The sequence below is a fragment of the Pseudophryne corroboree genome, chromosome 1 (assembly GCF_028390025.1).
Source record: "Pseudophryne corroboree isolate aPseCor3 chromosome 1, aPseCor3.hap2, whole genome shotgun sequence".
NCBI lineage: Eukaryota > Metazoa > Chordata > Amphibia > Anura > Myobatrachidae > Pseudophryne > Pseudophryne corroboree.
This window is the reverse complement of record NC_086444.1, coordinates 538,857,096-538,871,873: the sequence shown is the minus strand read 5'-3', so window position 1 is coordinate 538,871,873 and position 14,778 is coordinate 538,857,096. Positions and strand designations below refer to the sequence as shown.

The following is a 14,778-nucleotide window of genomic DNA, read 5'->3' as shown; positions in this document are numbered from 1 at the left end:
TACATTGATGACTGTGCAGCACACTGGGCTGAGCTGAGTGCACACAGACTGAGTCACACTGTGTGACTGACTGTGCTGTGTATCGTTTTTTTTTTCAGGCAGAGAACGGATATAGCAGAGAGAAGTGAACGGATATATTATATTAAATAAAAGTTAACTAGCAACTGCACTGGTCACTGACTGTGGTAAACTAACTCTGTCTGCGACTCTGCACAATCTCTCTCTATCTAATCTATCTATCTCTATTCTAATGGAGAGGACGCCAGACACGTCCTCTCCCTATCAATCTCAATGCACGAGTGAAAATGGCGGCGACGCGCGGCTCCTTATATAGAATCCGAGTCTCGCGATAGAATCCGAGCCTCGCGAGAATCCGACAGCGTCATGATGACGTTCGGGCGCGCTCGGGTTAACCGAGCAAGGCGGGAAGATCCGAGTCGCTCGGACCCGTGGAAAAAAAAGTGAAGTTCGTGCGGGTTCGGATTCAAAGAAACCGAACCCGCTCATCTCTAGTAGAAACTGCAATGCTCTCTGTATAATATGGCGTTCACTGCAATGCTTTCTGTGTAATATAGTGGTCACTATAATGCTCTGTATCATATGGCGGTCACTGATGCTCTGTATTATGTGGTGGTTATAAACCTTTTCTTGTTATAGCTCCACTTTCTCTTACGTCCTAGAGGATGCTGGGGTCCACATTGGTACCATGGGGTATAGACGGGTCCACTAGGAGCCATGGGCACTTTAAGAATTTTGATAGTGTGGGCTGGCTCCTCCCTCTGTGCACCTCCTACCAGACTCAGTTTAGAAAATGATTTATTGGTAGGTAATTAAAAACCTATTATTAAGTGGTTGAAGGTAAACTATAGCTATGACCTCCATGGAAATAGCTACACCCACTACACAGGCAACACCCTCTGTGTGGACCACAGCACAGTGGTCACACCCCCACATCAGTCACACCGCTGCAGTGCCTGTCACACCTCTTACCAAGGCACACAATAGGCCCTTCATAAATTACAGCTCCATGCTCATGTGGACCTTAATCTGCCACTGCTTCATCCTTCTTCTTCCTTCCTCATTCTTCCACTTCCAATATTTTTTTAAACTGAAATCCTATGCAGTTTACTTTTTTTATTTTTTATTTGTTGCGCTCCATGTTTTTCTTTTATACAAGTAGTGTTAATATGTCTCATAAATATGACTTTTTAAAATATCTTCACAATTCTTCACTATTTGCTCCTTAGGGCCTCCAAGATGGATCTCCGATGTTCCCTGAAAGAATGCACCTTGGCTCTTAACTTATTTCTAAACAACAAGTTTTCAGAAGCTCTTGAATTATTACGTCCTTGGTAAGTGTATTTAATAAAAAAATATATTCTTTTGTTTTTTAGGAATACTATTTATATAAACTGTATATTTCAAGTCAACCTGCCATTGTTTATATCATTTAGCAGTTCTTTAGTTTTATCTTTGTTACAAACCCTGCATTACCGTGGTTAGCTGTTTCAGTAACCATCTCTGTCATATTATATATGGTTGTGTAACTATGCATAATACAAGTTAAGAGAATTGCCTGTATGTAGAACGTCTAGGTAATGGTAGTAACAATCCATTTCAAAATCGGAAAACAGTAATTCGCTGATTAATTTAAACTGTCCTACACTAGAACACGTGAGCCTTAAGCTGGGTACACACTTCTGCGATCACGCTGCCGACAGGGTAAAAGCGCCCGATCAGCCGAGTGTAGCGTACCCAGTTTAGCCCCCACTTCTTGACACATCGTGCTAGAAATAGCTTGGTGTGTATGATCTGCTATGGGATCGGGAAGTCAGCATGCAAAGTATTAAACCTCACATAAGATGAAACCTACCAATCCTGATCTTTGCAGTAGCGCAGTGTGCATGGAGTACTACGATAGGGACCCAGTGGGGGCAGTGATAACTTGCAGCGGGGACACCATCCAGGACAACCGCCAGGGCACCACGTCTCGCCCACTACCTCCCCAGTCACCTCTGCCTCTCTGTCGACCACTGCATACTCTCTCCCCAAATATCTCCCTATTACCCTCTTCCTCTCCCTGTCTTCCCTACTGCGTCCATGTCATCCACTGCCTCCCCAGTCACTCTTTCCTGTCACTCACTGCCTCTTCCCCTCTCACTCACCGCTTCTCCATTTCCCACTAACTCTCCCTGTCACGTCTCTCTCCTGTTACCCACTGCCACTGCCTGTGATCCACTACATCACCTGCTGCCTCCCCCTGCCGTCGCCCACTTCCTCCCCATCACCCATTCCCTGGCGTTACCTACTGCCTTTCACTGTCCTCTTTTGCATCTCTGTCTACGCCTCTCTTTCCCTTAACCCTCTGCCTCTCCAAGACATCACCCTCTCCCTGTCAGTTATTGCCTCTCCCCATCACCCTGTCACTCACTGCCTTTCCATCTCCCACTATCTCTCTCCTGTCATCCTCTACATGTCACCCACTGCCTCTCCCCATCAACTTCTACATCACCTACTGCATCCCAGGAATGTGCATGCAAAAATACCACACCACCACCACCTTCCCTTCCCCAGTCATGGTGCCACCCTGTCATATTTTTTTCTGGATCCACCCCTGAACATGTCACAGTGTGAAGACTCTTACATGCTTACTTGCATAAATTGTTTATGTGCTTATAATTATACTTTACCTTTAACAGTTGGTAACAAAACAAACATATAACTGTTGTAAGTAAAAATGTTATATCTTTGGGGGATTTCCAGTTACCCGCGACAATGCTGCAGGAGCAAAAAGTGGATGTTTTTTGCATTTTTCTAATCACCATATCCAATTGTGTCATGCAACAGAAACCCGGTTTTCGCACATTTATACATAGGTCCTGCGAAAAGTTTATTTTTAAATATTACCAGATTATCATAAATGTGAATACATGGTTTTACCTTCACAGGGCTAAAGAGAGTATGTATCACGCTCTTGGATATAGCACCATCTTGGTTATGCAGTCTGCAATGACATTTGAGCCACAGGATATCCAGATGGGAATTGGTACAATGAAAGAAGCATTGCAGACGTGTCAAAAGTACGGTGTTTTTTATTTTTTTATTTTAAGATGAGCCAAATTACTTTAGATTTATTGTAATATGAGAAGGTTGCAGAGTATGAAATAAAGTTGAGCAAACTTATCGTGTTTCGATGCTGAGGTCCAAAGTTCTGGGTAAACAATCTTTGTTCAGCTTTTGTTTTGCCATTCTATGCTGTTTGCAAGTTTGCGTTTTGAGTTTAGGGTCCACAAATTGTTGGGTCAGTGATGGTCAATTTATTGTGCTTTGTGGTAGTAACACAATTTCTGCCACAGAAACTGAATTAGGAGAATATTTGGGGGAAAGTTCTGAAAAGGCCGTTTGACAGGGGATACGGTCATTAGGTCGACCACTATTGGTCGACATGTACTAGGTCTACATAAAAAAAGGTTGACGTGCATTTTTCAAATTTATTTTAATTTTTTTCATTTAATTTTTTTTAACTTTTTCAAACTTTACGATCCACGTGGACTACGATTGGGAATAGTAGCAGGGTTACGGAGCACTAATTGGGGTTCCCAGTCAATTTACAATGAAAACGACACAAAAAAAGGGGAAAAACGCATGTCGACCTTTTTCCATGTCGACCATGTTCATGTCAACCTAATGACTGTGTCAACCTATTTTAGGTGTCGACCTAGTCACTGTCGACCAAAAATAGTGCTCGACCTAATGCAGATCGACCCTATGACCCATATTCGTTTAACAGAGTAATCCAGTATTGCCACAATGGTTTTTAACTACTTTTTTTGTATTGTGCATTTTTTAAATGGTTTGACCTAGCTGAAGGGTTTGTAATGAGTACTTACAAGCCATCCTAATTCCAGGGTTACTGATTTCTGGGATCTGTCTCACCGTATGCAGGACGTTTGTGAGGTATGGTTTTCCTCCAAATGCTTCTGTTTAGCTGGACCATATTGAAAATGCATAGAACAACAAAGTGGATAAATACTATTTTTTGTGACTATGTGCGTACTTTGCCAGTCTTTTCTCATCATTTATTTATTTAATTTTTTTGTTGACTGTTTTTATTTCAAAAGACACATGGCATATACAAAACATTTAGCATGTCACAAAAATATCTGCCAGATATTATTAATAGCAAAAGAAACCATATGCTTAAGCAATATTTCGATAGCAAGGTGGTGTCCATAGAGAGGCCAAAGCCCATTAGACTGTATTTAAGCAAAGCGTCAATAGACAATATTTGAGAGAAAGTATAGGGGGAAAAAAAAGAAACCGAGTAATGGAGGGGAGAGATGGAAGTAGTGGAAAGAGACCTCACCTGATAGGGCATGAACAGCATCTCGGCAGACTGGTAAAGCAGCGCAGGTAACTAGTGCTCCTCTTCCGCCGCAGGGAAAGGGGTAAACTCATTCCACTGGAATGCTTCAGTATAACTTCTAGAGACTCTTTATACAGCAACCGCGGGCCCCAGACCACACTGAATTCTCAAGCACCGGACAAGTGAATAGTCCATAGCCATATAATGGTCAAGTCTGGAGAACCATTCAGTACCACACTATGGGGGGTATTTATCAAAGTGTGAAGACAGATAAAGTACTAAACAATTGGCTTCTGAATCTTTGTACAAGCTGTGTTTTTAAAAAGTGACCATTCGGTGCTATTTGGTTGGCAACACCCTGCATTCTCACCAGACTAATACACTTTATGGAGAAAGCTTTCAAAAGTCTTTATCATGCCTTACCTGCATGTGAACATTCTTACTGGTTAAAAACAAGCTTGTTCTCAATTTTTTGTTTTTGCCAGGTTCAGGAAGAGAAATTCTGTGGTAGAGTCCTTATCAAATCTGGTGTCAAAACATACAGGGGAACAACTATCTGAAGGTAATAATACGATTGTCTTTACTGATTACAGATAGTTTTGGAAATGGCACCATTCTTCTTGCGTTATCCTAATGATCTTCCACATAAAATAATAATTGTACACAAAATAAATATTCATAGTGCTATATAAAAATATATTCTACGATCTATTTGACATAGTCCATCACAAATTGTCCAATGCCAAGTTCTTTTTTATTTTATTTTATTTTTTTATAAGTTTCTGGGGGAAAAAACACCAAGAGGAGGAAAGTGAACTTCTGCTTCCCAGAAAGCCTTCAGTTTCTTGGACAAAGGGTCTTGTAGATGTCAAGCTCTCTAGTTATTGGCTCTTCTGCTAGCTATGCAGGGCTGTATGTATCATGACTTTACAGTGATTCAATCACTGTGGCCAGCCAACGTCTGTTCTCAAGGAACACTAACAGTCCAGAATTTAGCGCTATCCATGCTTGAGCACAGGTGACAATTGGGGAGATGTATGAAAGTGCGCTGTGGTTTTAAACAGCCACAGCGCACGGTAAGCCTGCTGTTTCCGGATCTCTGTAATATAAGAACGGCGTGTTTACGCCGTGTGCAGTGTCCGACGAGGGCCCCTGCTGCTTACCGCTTCCCCACTGTTTTCAATGACAGACAAAGGACAGAGGCAATGTAGGTTTGCCTCTGTTGGCAGTCTTCGCCTCTTAACCACGATGCTCCTGTTCGCCTCCCCCAGCCTGGCGATGTGGGCAAAATGTGCACTCGATTAGTATATATATATTTATTTATTTAACAAAACTTTATTGAACGTGGACATTATTCAGATGTCCCACACAGCCTAATTGCGCATGCACCGGGGGCCGTCAGCGGTGCAGTCTGGAAGCAGGGGAGAAGGGCGCATGCGCACAACTGCAGTGCCAATAACAGCCTAGCCGATGTGGGAGAAGCGCTATTGTGGGACAGGTGAGAACGCCCTCCCATATCGGCAGGCACACATCATACATTGTGGCGGCAGGTGTGGGCGTATCACTACGATAATGTGGTGATACGCTCCCAGGCACATAACGTCCGTTAGGACGTTTTTCATACATCACCCCCTTAATTAGTGCCTCAGTTATTTTGCCTTAACCATCTGTGCTGAAGCCTGGATATCACTAACCCTGCACTGTTAGTGCGCCTAGGGGACAGAGGTTGGTAATGCCTGGCTTAGGGTAATAAGAGGGAAGCATACCAGCTATCAAGGGACCCCGCATAACTCTGTGCTGATACGCAGCAGCCCTTGCCTAGCTAACCAGCCACAAATTTATGGTTCTCTAAATGCAGGTGATAGAACTTAGGGGGTCATTCCGAGTTGATCGCTCGCTACGGATTTTCGCAGCGCAGTGATTATGGCAGAACGGGGCTAATCTGCTTATGCACCGCAATGCGCAGGCGCGTCGTACAAGTACAAAGAGCTTTGTGGTTTTGCACAGGTTCTAGCGACGCTTCCAGTCGCACTGGTGGACGCAAGGAGATTGACAGGAAGTTGGAGTTTCTGAGTGTCAACTGACCGTTTTCTGGGAGCGTTTGGAAAAACGCAGACGTGGCCATGCGTTTGCTGGGCGGGTATCTGATGTCAATACTGGGACCATAGTCGCAGCAATCGTTGCACAGAATAAGCAATTACAGGGCTGGTCTTGTTTTGCACAAAATGATTTTGCTGCCGCTCGGCTGCACAGGCGTTCGCACTCCTGCAAAGCGAAAATACACTTCCCCGTGGGCGGCGACTGTGTGTTTGCACGGCTGCTAAAAGTAGCTAGCGAACGATCAACTTGGAAAGAGGGCCTTAGAGTAGATGGAGAGCCTAACGTAAGAGGGTCCTCCCCCCTCTACTACAAGTATCACCTGAACTCTTCATAGCCACTCTGGGCCTGTGATGGCAGGGTCCGTTACTGGCTTATGTTACTGTAGGTTCATGTTTCTTGTTTTCATTAAATAATCAGTGTATTATAGCATGTGCTTTTTTTTCCCATCGTGTAAGCATGTGATAAATGAAGGCTTTACAACCACTGTTTCATGAAGATATTGATTGCACAGTCTCGTGTCACTACACTTAGAAATTCTCTTTTGCAGACTTGATAATAAACCAAATTATAACCACTTGTATTAGGCTCTTATTAGTTGAGTTAGGGAGAGGTTGGATCTTGCTAATGTTAATAATAAAATAAGAAATGAAAGCACACTAAGTACTAATAAAGCAGGTAAGTAACGGTATATGAATAACACTGTTGTATATGCAGAAATCATAATGAATACCTGTAATCCTAACAAACTATCTTCCAATGATCCTCTGGCTGCTCAGAATCTAGTTTCAGCAGCTGTGTATTGTAGCAGATGTCATCTCCCATGTCCTTCACATTTTCCTGATCCTGTTCTGGTTTGTTCCTCAGAGGAAATGCACGCTGAGATCTGCTATGCAGAGTGCCTCCTGCAGAAGGCTGCCTTGACATTTGTGCAGGTAATGAAGAATGTTGGTTTCTTTGAATGGATCTAGTTGATGATTCAGAAGCACAAAATAAGAATAATGTGGCTGTGCATCTATCCAAACAAAGATATATATTTTTTTCTGAAAGTTAATCCTTGCTATACATGTTTAGCATTACACAGAAGCACTGTTGTTCTGAAAATGATTGAAAAATCCAAATGTTTTGAATTTGAAAAATACTTATTACTAATATTAATACTATTATATCCCTGTAATTCTTGTCACTATTCAATAACATTAGTAATATTAATAATACTATTCTTTGAAATAAAACAAATTCTGCAAAATTATATGTCTCAATTATAGATTCATTTTGCAGTGTTCTGTGGACACACTAGTTCATTAAATACATGGTCCGTTAAAATCAATCCAGGTTTTATTATATCATGTATGTTTTTAGGATTTTTTTAAAATTTGTTTAATATGGGATGTCAATCTGCAGTTTATTAGCACTGTGCACTGCTTGGAAATGGATTCTATAATACAAGTGATAGCCAGGCTTTTACTGTCTAATGAATAAGGTCAGTGTGACCTCTGTTTAGCTGACATGAAGGAAATAGTATCAGGTAGCTGTCTGTTCCTTGTTCGCAAGGATTCTCCCTGTTATGTAACAGGGAAGTCAGTGTCACAGTTCAGAGACACACTGCCTACTTACTGTACATGGCGAAGGTGATGTAAAGATTTGAACTGCATACATTTTATTAAAAGGTAATGAGGTCATGTAGGTTGTTGGAGAAACAGTCACAAAATTAATAAAGAGCCTCCAGATTCAAAATAATTGGTTTTATATTGATTCTAGGTTGCATATTTAATTATCAGTGATGTGTGCACATGAAATATATGAAAGGAGCGTTATGTATATTTAATTAAGATTACTATTGCGCTAATACCTGTAAAATAAAAAGGGGTTAAAATTCATGTTTATAGCTCTTTTTTGATGTATGTAAGAGGGAGTCTGTGATTTGATTTTAATAGGAGTTCCTGTGTTGTCGGCTCTGGTAGCCGCAATGGTATGAGGCTAATCTGATGCGGTGAGGGCTAAACTATCTCTAACACTACTTGCCTCATCTCCTGGCAATGTTTGCGCTCTCCTCCGGCTCTCCCGGCGGTGTGAGTCTTACTCCGGCTGGTTCTCCTATGTCTGGCAGATGTGCTCTGTACTTCGCTGTCGCTTTGCCGCAGACGTCAGCGCTGCAGGGCTCTGGTATCTGTCACACAGACAATGATCTCCAACGTGTTTCAGGCGTTAATGCCCTTTCTCACTGATATTTATGTTACCCCAGCATTGCAGGTTTTCTTGCACATCTCTCTGGTGTACAAGAGAATAATCTGTGATATTGGTTGTTGTGAGATGAGAAACAATCTTAACACCACCACCACCTCTCTATCTATCTATCTATCTATCTATCTATCTATCTATCTATCTATCTATCTATCTATCTATCTAATCTATCTAATCTATCTATCCCTCACACTCGCTCTCTGACTTATCACTATTTCTCTTACTTCCCGATATGTAATTTGACCTAGGCATTCTGCAGGTGGGACATAGGAAAACAACGTAATTAGAATTTAAATAACCCTCCCCCTAAGGGGATGAAAAGGGTGTTGACATAATGACGTCATTACTGATGCATGTCTTGCGTTGCGTGAATGATAACGCCCAAACAGACAGAGAATCCGATCCAAATTTGGTTTGCACCTCCAGTGTGTAGAATGTAATAAACTACAAAAATGGTCCTGTCACTTTTTACCATATTTGCAACGGGTGCTCCTCGGGTAATGGCAAGAACCATGGATTAATATTTACATACATTAACACATCTCAAATTTTGCATCTCTAGAGATTTCCCAAATTATGAACTCATGTATATGTACAACTGTGAAAATCAAACTCCCATGCGAAGAATGGGTAGAACAGCTAGTTAACACTGAATTACCCTATATGGCTGCGCTATCTCCATCAGGGCCTGATTAAGTTATCAAACCACAGTAGTGACTGCTATACAATGTAAAGAGCATTCCAGTGATTGCCATATGGTACATAAAGCATTCCAGTGACTTCCATACAGTACAGAAAGAATCTTAGTGACCAATATATAAAGCATTCTGATAGCCATAATAGAGTATTGGAACGGCAGCTATGTAATATCATCCCCTCATCATTAATTAATGCCTCTTGTAGAAGCCTGCCTTGACACTTGTGTGGGAAGTGAACAAATGTTAGCTGTGCTTGAATTGACCTATTTGATGTTTTGTTAAGCAGACAATACTGGACAAATAATATTGTTATGCATCTGAAATATATCCCCAGGTATATATGTATAGCATATAGTTACGGCTAAAAATTATTCTGAATATATGAGAAGTTAATACATTTGAATTAACCATACCTCCCAACATGACCCTTTCTAGGAAGGAAAAAATGCTCTGTTTTTGGACTTCTTTTTAATTTTATTGCCCTCACCTGTAGTGAAACACCTTTGTTATCAATTAACCTGTTCAATACAGGTGACAGCAATCCTAAATTAAGAAGGAAGTGCAGGAACAGAGCATTTTGTCCCTCCCGGAAAGGGCCATGTTGGGAGGTATGAAAAAAAGATTCAGCAAAATGTAACATTTGAATTATACAGTTGATACACTGTACATTTATACAGCCATTTGTTTACACAGTATTTCATTTTAAAAGATAATTTTATGACCAATTGAGAGTCCATGTTTTATTGCTTTATGGCTGCTTGTTTTTAAATTTCAAATGAGCTATTCATCTGCTATATACTAACACTATGCAGAGCTTAGAAATAGATTCTTGTATACACGTGATAGCCAGGCTTTTATAGTGTCTGCTGAATAAGGTCACTGTGTGTTCATAGTTCAGTCCAGAGACTGTTCTTTGTTTGACTGAAGGAAATAGTATCAGGTAGCAAGCAAGCATCCTCACAGCTATGTAATAGAACAGTCAGTCATAGTTCACAGTGACTTATTTACTGTACATGAGAGGACATATGCATGCTCAAGCTGCATGTGTATTATTAAAGAACAGTGAGAGTCAAGTAAATGCCTTGAAGAATACTGGGCCAGCGAGAAGCGTTCAGCGTATCATTCTAATATGCTGTATCCAAGCAAAAGTACACTGTTGTTTCTACCCTTTTAACCAACATTACAATCCAACTCATGGGTGTTGAAAGAAAGACAACAGTGTTGAATGAAGACATACTCAACAAATAATACATGCAGTGAGTTTTGTGACTCCTGCACAGAGTTGCACAATTTGTTGCACCATAGATTGGCTAATCCGTAAATGTATTGTACTCCTAAATAGTTTTCCAGGTTTCTAAAGTTTAAGTAGAAGTTGTTAGTAGTAAACTGACACACCAGTTCCTTACACTCCGAGTCTATTGCATACTGTATTTCCCCTTTTGCTAGGGGGTTTTACATGTAATAATAGAGGGAGGGGGATGCTGAGTCTCTTCAGAACGACTTAATTAAACTGGAAGCATGGGCAGCAAAATGGAGAATGAGATTCAACACAGACAAGTGTAAGGTAATGCACTGTGGGGGCAAGACCAGAAATTACACCTACATACTAAATGGGGTAATACTGGGGGATTCTGTATTGGAAAAAGACTTAGGGGTTCACATAGATAACAAATTAAGCAGCAGTTCCCAAAGTAGGAGTGCAGCAAAGAAGGCTAATAAGATATTAGCATGCATAAAATGGGGAATTGATGCAAGAGACGAGAGTATTATACTCCCATTATATAAATCACTAGTGAGGCCACATCTTGAATACTGTGTGCAACTTTAGGCACCATATTACAAAAAGGATATCCTGGAGCTAGAAAAGGTTCAGAGGCGGGCGACCAAACTAATCAAGGGCATGGAGACACTGGAATACGAGGAAAGGCTTTCAAGGCTAGGCATGTTTACATTGGAAAAGAGGAGACTAAGAGGGGACATGATCAACATCAACAAATATACCTGTATAAGGGGACAATACACAGAGCTCGGGAGGGACCTGTTTTCTGTAAGATCAGCACAGAGGACACATGATCACTCGCTTAGGTTAGAGGAGAGGAGTTTCCGCACATTGAGGCAAAAAGTTTTTTTCACAGTAAGGACAATACGTGTTTGGAATTCCCTGCCTGAGAGAGTAGTAACAGCGGACTCAGTCAACACCTTTAAGAATGGGTTAGATAAAGTCCTATTGGATAAAGATATTCAGGGTTATGGTGCGTAGGCACGCATTATAGTTAATTAAACTAGTCCTAACATAAAAATAACTAGTCCTATAATAAGACTGCATAGGAGACCACAAATAGGTTGAACTTGATGGACAATTGTCCTTTTTCAACCTTAGTTACTATGTTACTATGTTAAGATGCCTTCATGGTTTTTTTTGTTGAAATGGATTGGGGATTTTTTTTTTTTTCCAGGATGAAAATCTTATCAACTTTATCAAAGGTGGGCTCAAAATAAGGACAAGTTACCAAATCTACAAGTATGTTAATTTTACAAAAAGTACATCTCTATCCCGTTCCTTTCTCCGGTTATAACTACACTTACACAAAACATGTTTCTTGTTTCGTATATTAACATTTATTTCTTTCTCTTTTTTTAATGGTTGCTGATAGGGAATGTCACCAAGTTCTTGCAGCGATGACGAAAGAAGATAAGGAATCAAGTGACACTCACAAACAGTTTGAAGGGGGTGTTAAACTAGGTATTGGAGCCTTTAATCTGGTAGGTTTTTAGTCTGTAGTATTTACACTGCAAACCTTGATTCATTGTTGGATTATTTTCTGTTCTCTATAAACATGGTGATCTGCTACCATTGCTACAGTATTCAGTATAGCATGTTGGTAAACAGTACAAACAAGGAACTACAACATACCACGTATTAGGCTGGTGCTCATCAGAAATGTGTCTTGATGATCCAGAAACCTCATGTCCAAATAAAAAAAATGTAAATGCAGAAGGCTGATGTCAGCAGTTGTACTAGATATATATATATATATATATATATACACAGCAGAAGGGAGAGCACACACGGTGAAATAGATGATATAGGAGTTTTCAGCCGAAAATCCAATATACATACACAGGAAGTCCGCAGCACACGGTCAATAACCAGAGCAAATACAGCAGATGTATATCTGCTGTATTTGCTCTGGTTATTGACCGTGTGCTGCGGACTTCCTGTGTATGTGTGTGTATGTATGTATATATATATGTATATGTATATATATATATATATATATATATATATATATGGAAATGGAGGAGTTATTGCGCCACTTGTGTTTGACAATTATTAAGAAATAGGAAATATATATATAAAAAAGTGAAGTTTAAAATAGACACTCCCTAAAAATTCAAAAGGGTGTCAGCTGACCCCCAGACAGGGATGGTAATTCCCTGCGATGTACAAGGATTTATAAGAAATGGGGGGGAGGGGGAAATAGCGACCAGCGGTGTCTTTAAAAACTCACAATAAAGGTATAAAATATAAAAACAATTTATTCACATAAAATAAAGTTTTCACATAAAGATTTTCACATAAAAATATCTTAATAACAGGTCTCTTTAAAAAATGGGATAAAAACAATTAACACAATTCTAAGTATGTTACCAGTTAAAAATAGATAAAAGGATTATAACTTAACTGGGTATAGGTCACTGCCAGGTTGCCCAACTTGTTTCGTCACACAGACTTCATCAACACCCCTTGATGAAGTCTGTGTGACGAAACGCGTTGGGCAACCTGGCAGTGACCTATACCCAGTTAAGTTATAATCCTTTTATCTATTTTTAACTGGTAACATACTTAGAATTGTGTTAATTGTTTTTATCCCATTTTTTAAAGAGACCTGTTATTAAGATATTTTTATGTGAAAATCTTTATGTGAAAACTTTATTTTATGTGAATAAATTGTTTTTATATTTTATACCTTTATTGTGAGTTTTTAAAGACACCGCTGGTCGCTATTCCCCCTCCCCCCCATTTCTTATATATATATATATATATATATATCTAATGTTTTTTTCACTGGGCAGTTCTGCTGCCTTTACCCATGCAGTATGAATTCTCCACGCATGCTGCATCAGGCTGAACTTTTTACATCTGTAGGGAGCTTTGAGCAAGGCATGTAGTGTGTGTTCTCAGTGGCTCTCATGTAGAGTTAAACGTAGCTTACCCCATTCTACTCACTTCCATTTCAATGTTTGTGTTTTCAGTTGCATCCATCTTACAATACATGCCACATTAAATCGATCAGAGTTATGTCTGGTACAAATATGTGACAATTGTCGTTATGATATCGGACGGTCGTCTTGCTAACAAAAAGGCTTTATTACCTATTTCAAGGAACGTTTTGTTTAGCCACTTCAGGTATTTAGCTGATTTTATGGAAAGGGCCACATTGAGTTGCCCCCAAAATGATGTCAGGAGCTTTGGGGTTTCCTTAGAGTAGGATTGTTAAATCCACTTACAAAGCAACCACAACAAGTATCAAAGTGACCTTACATAATATAGGCAGGAATATCCACTATAAAGAACATTGTTAAAGTTGAAAGAGAAACCTATTACACTTTTTTCCGACTGTGTAGGAGCAGGACATTTCTGTGCAAGTGGGAAAGTGATTGAGCAAGGGTCACTAATTTCTCTAGTGATTATAAGTCCAAAGGACTTTTGGCAAAGCGAGGTTTACATTCCGTAAGGGTTTGGGTATGATATGATGACATTCTTCATGTGCACATGAGAATATCATGTTAGAATGTCGACATATCGTCCCTGGTGGTCCAGTGGGGACTTACCTGCTCTTGATGGCTGCAGTGACTCCAGCAGCTTCCCCGCCGGTCATGTCACTGTGACTTCTGGGTCAGTTACTGATCCTCCGGCATTCAGGTGAGCATTTCTCTACTATCCCTAACCTTTCCTCTAGTACCTACCCCACCCTCGTCACAGCCTAACCCTAACGTCCCCCTGTAACCTAAAACACACATACCCATAGCCTAAATCTAATGTCAACTTACCACTTGTTCATCATGTTATTGTCGACATGGTTACGTCGATGTTATGAATGTCGACATAGTCAACCTTTTGACTACATCCATCAGTGAATATCTGGAGTATAAAGGGAAGCACCTTTAAGGAATTCATGATCCACACCTGCCAAGGACCTCTAATGTTATCAATTATGTGTTTAATTACATCCATTCTATTGAAGATTTTCAGTCCACTCTGAACTGAATTCTTGGACTACTTGATGCAGCTGTGCATGAAAGGTGGTCTTAATATTTTGCACTTACATAGTTATCTTCAGTGTGAAGATTAAGAGCATTGCACAAGGG

At 40.2% G+C, this 14,778-nt stretch overlaps 1 protein-coding gene across 4 annotated transcripts in view; it reads left to right on the top strand.

Annotated features, from left to right (window-relative positions):
* The window catches only part of TTC39B (tetratricopeptide repeat domain 39B), a 214,380-nt gene that overhangs the window by 144,061 nt on the left and 55,541 nt on the right, over positions 1-14,778 (top strand). For all 4 annotated transcript variants that reach the window (XM_063914072.1, XM_063914071.1, XM_063914073.1 and 1 more), the window contains 6 exons: positions 1,248-1,352; positions 2,949-3,080; positions 4,852-4,928; positions 7,331-7,398; positions 11,862-11,926; positions 12,060-12,168. In XM_063914072.1, coding sequence (XP_063770142.1) covers positions 1,248-1,352; positions 2,949-3,080; positions 4,852-4,928; positions 7,331-7,398; positions 11,862-11,926; positions 12,060-12,168 — 556 coding nt within the window. The remainder of the gene's footprint in view (positions 1-1,247; positions 1,353-2,948; positions 3,081-4,851; positions 4,929-7,330; positions 7,399-11,861; positions 11,927-12,059; positions 12,169-14,778) is intronic.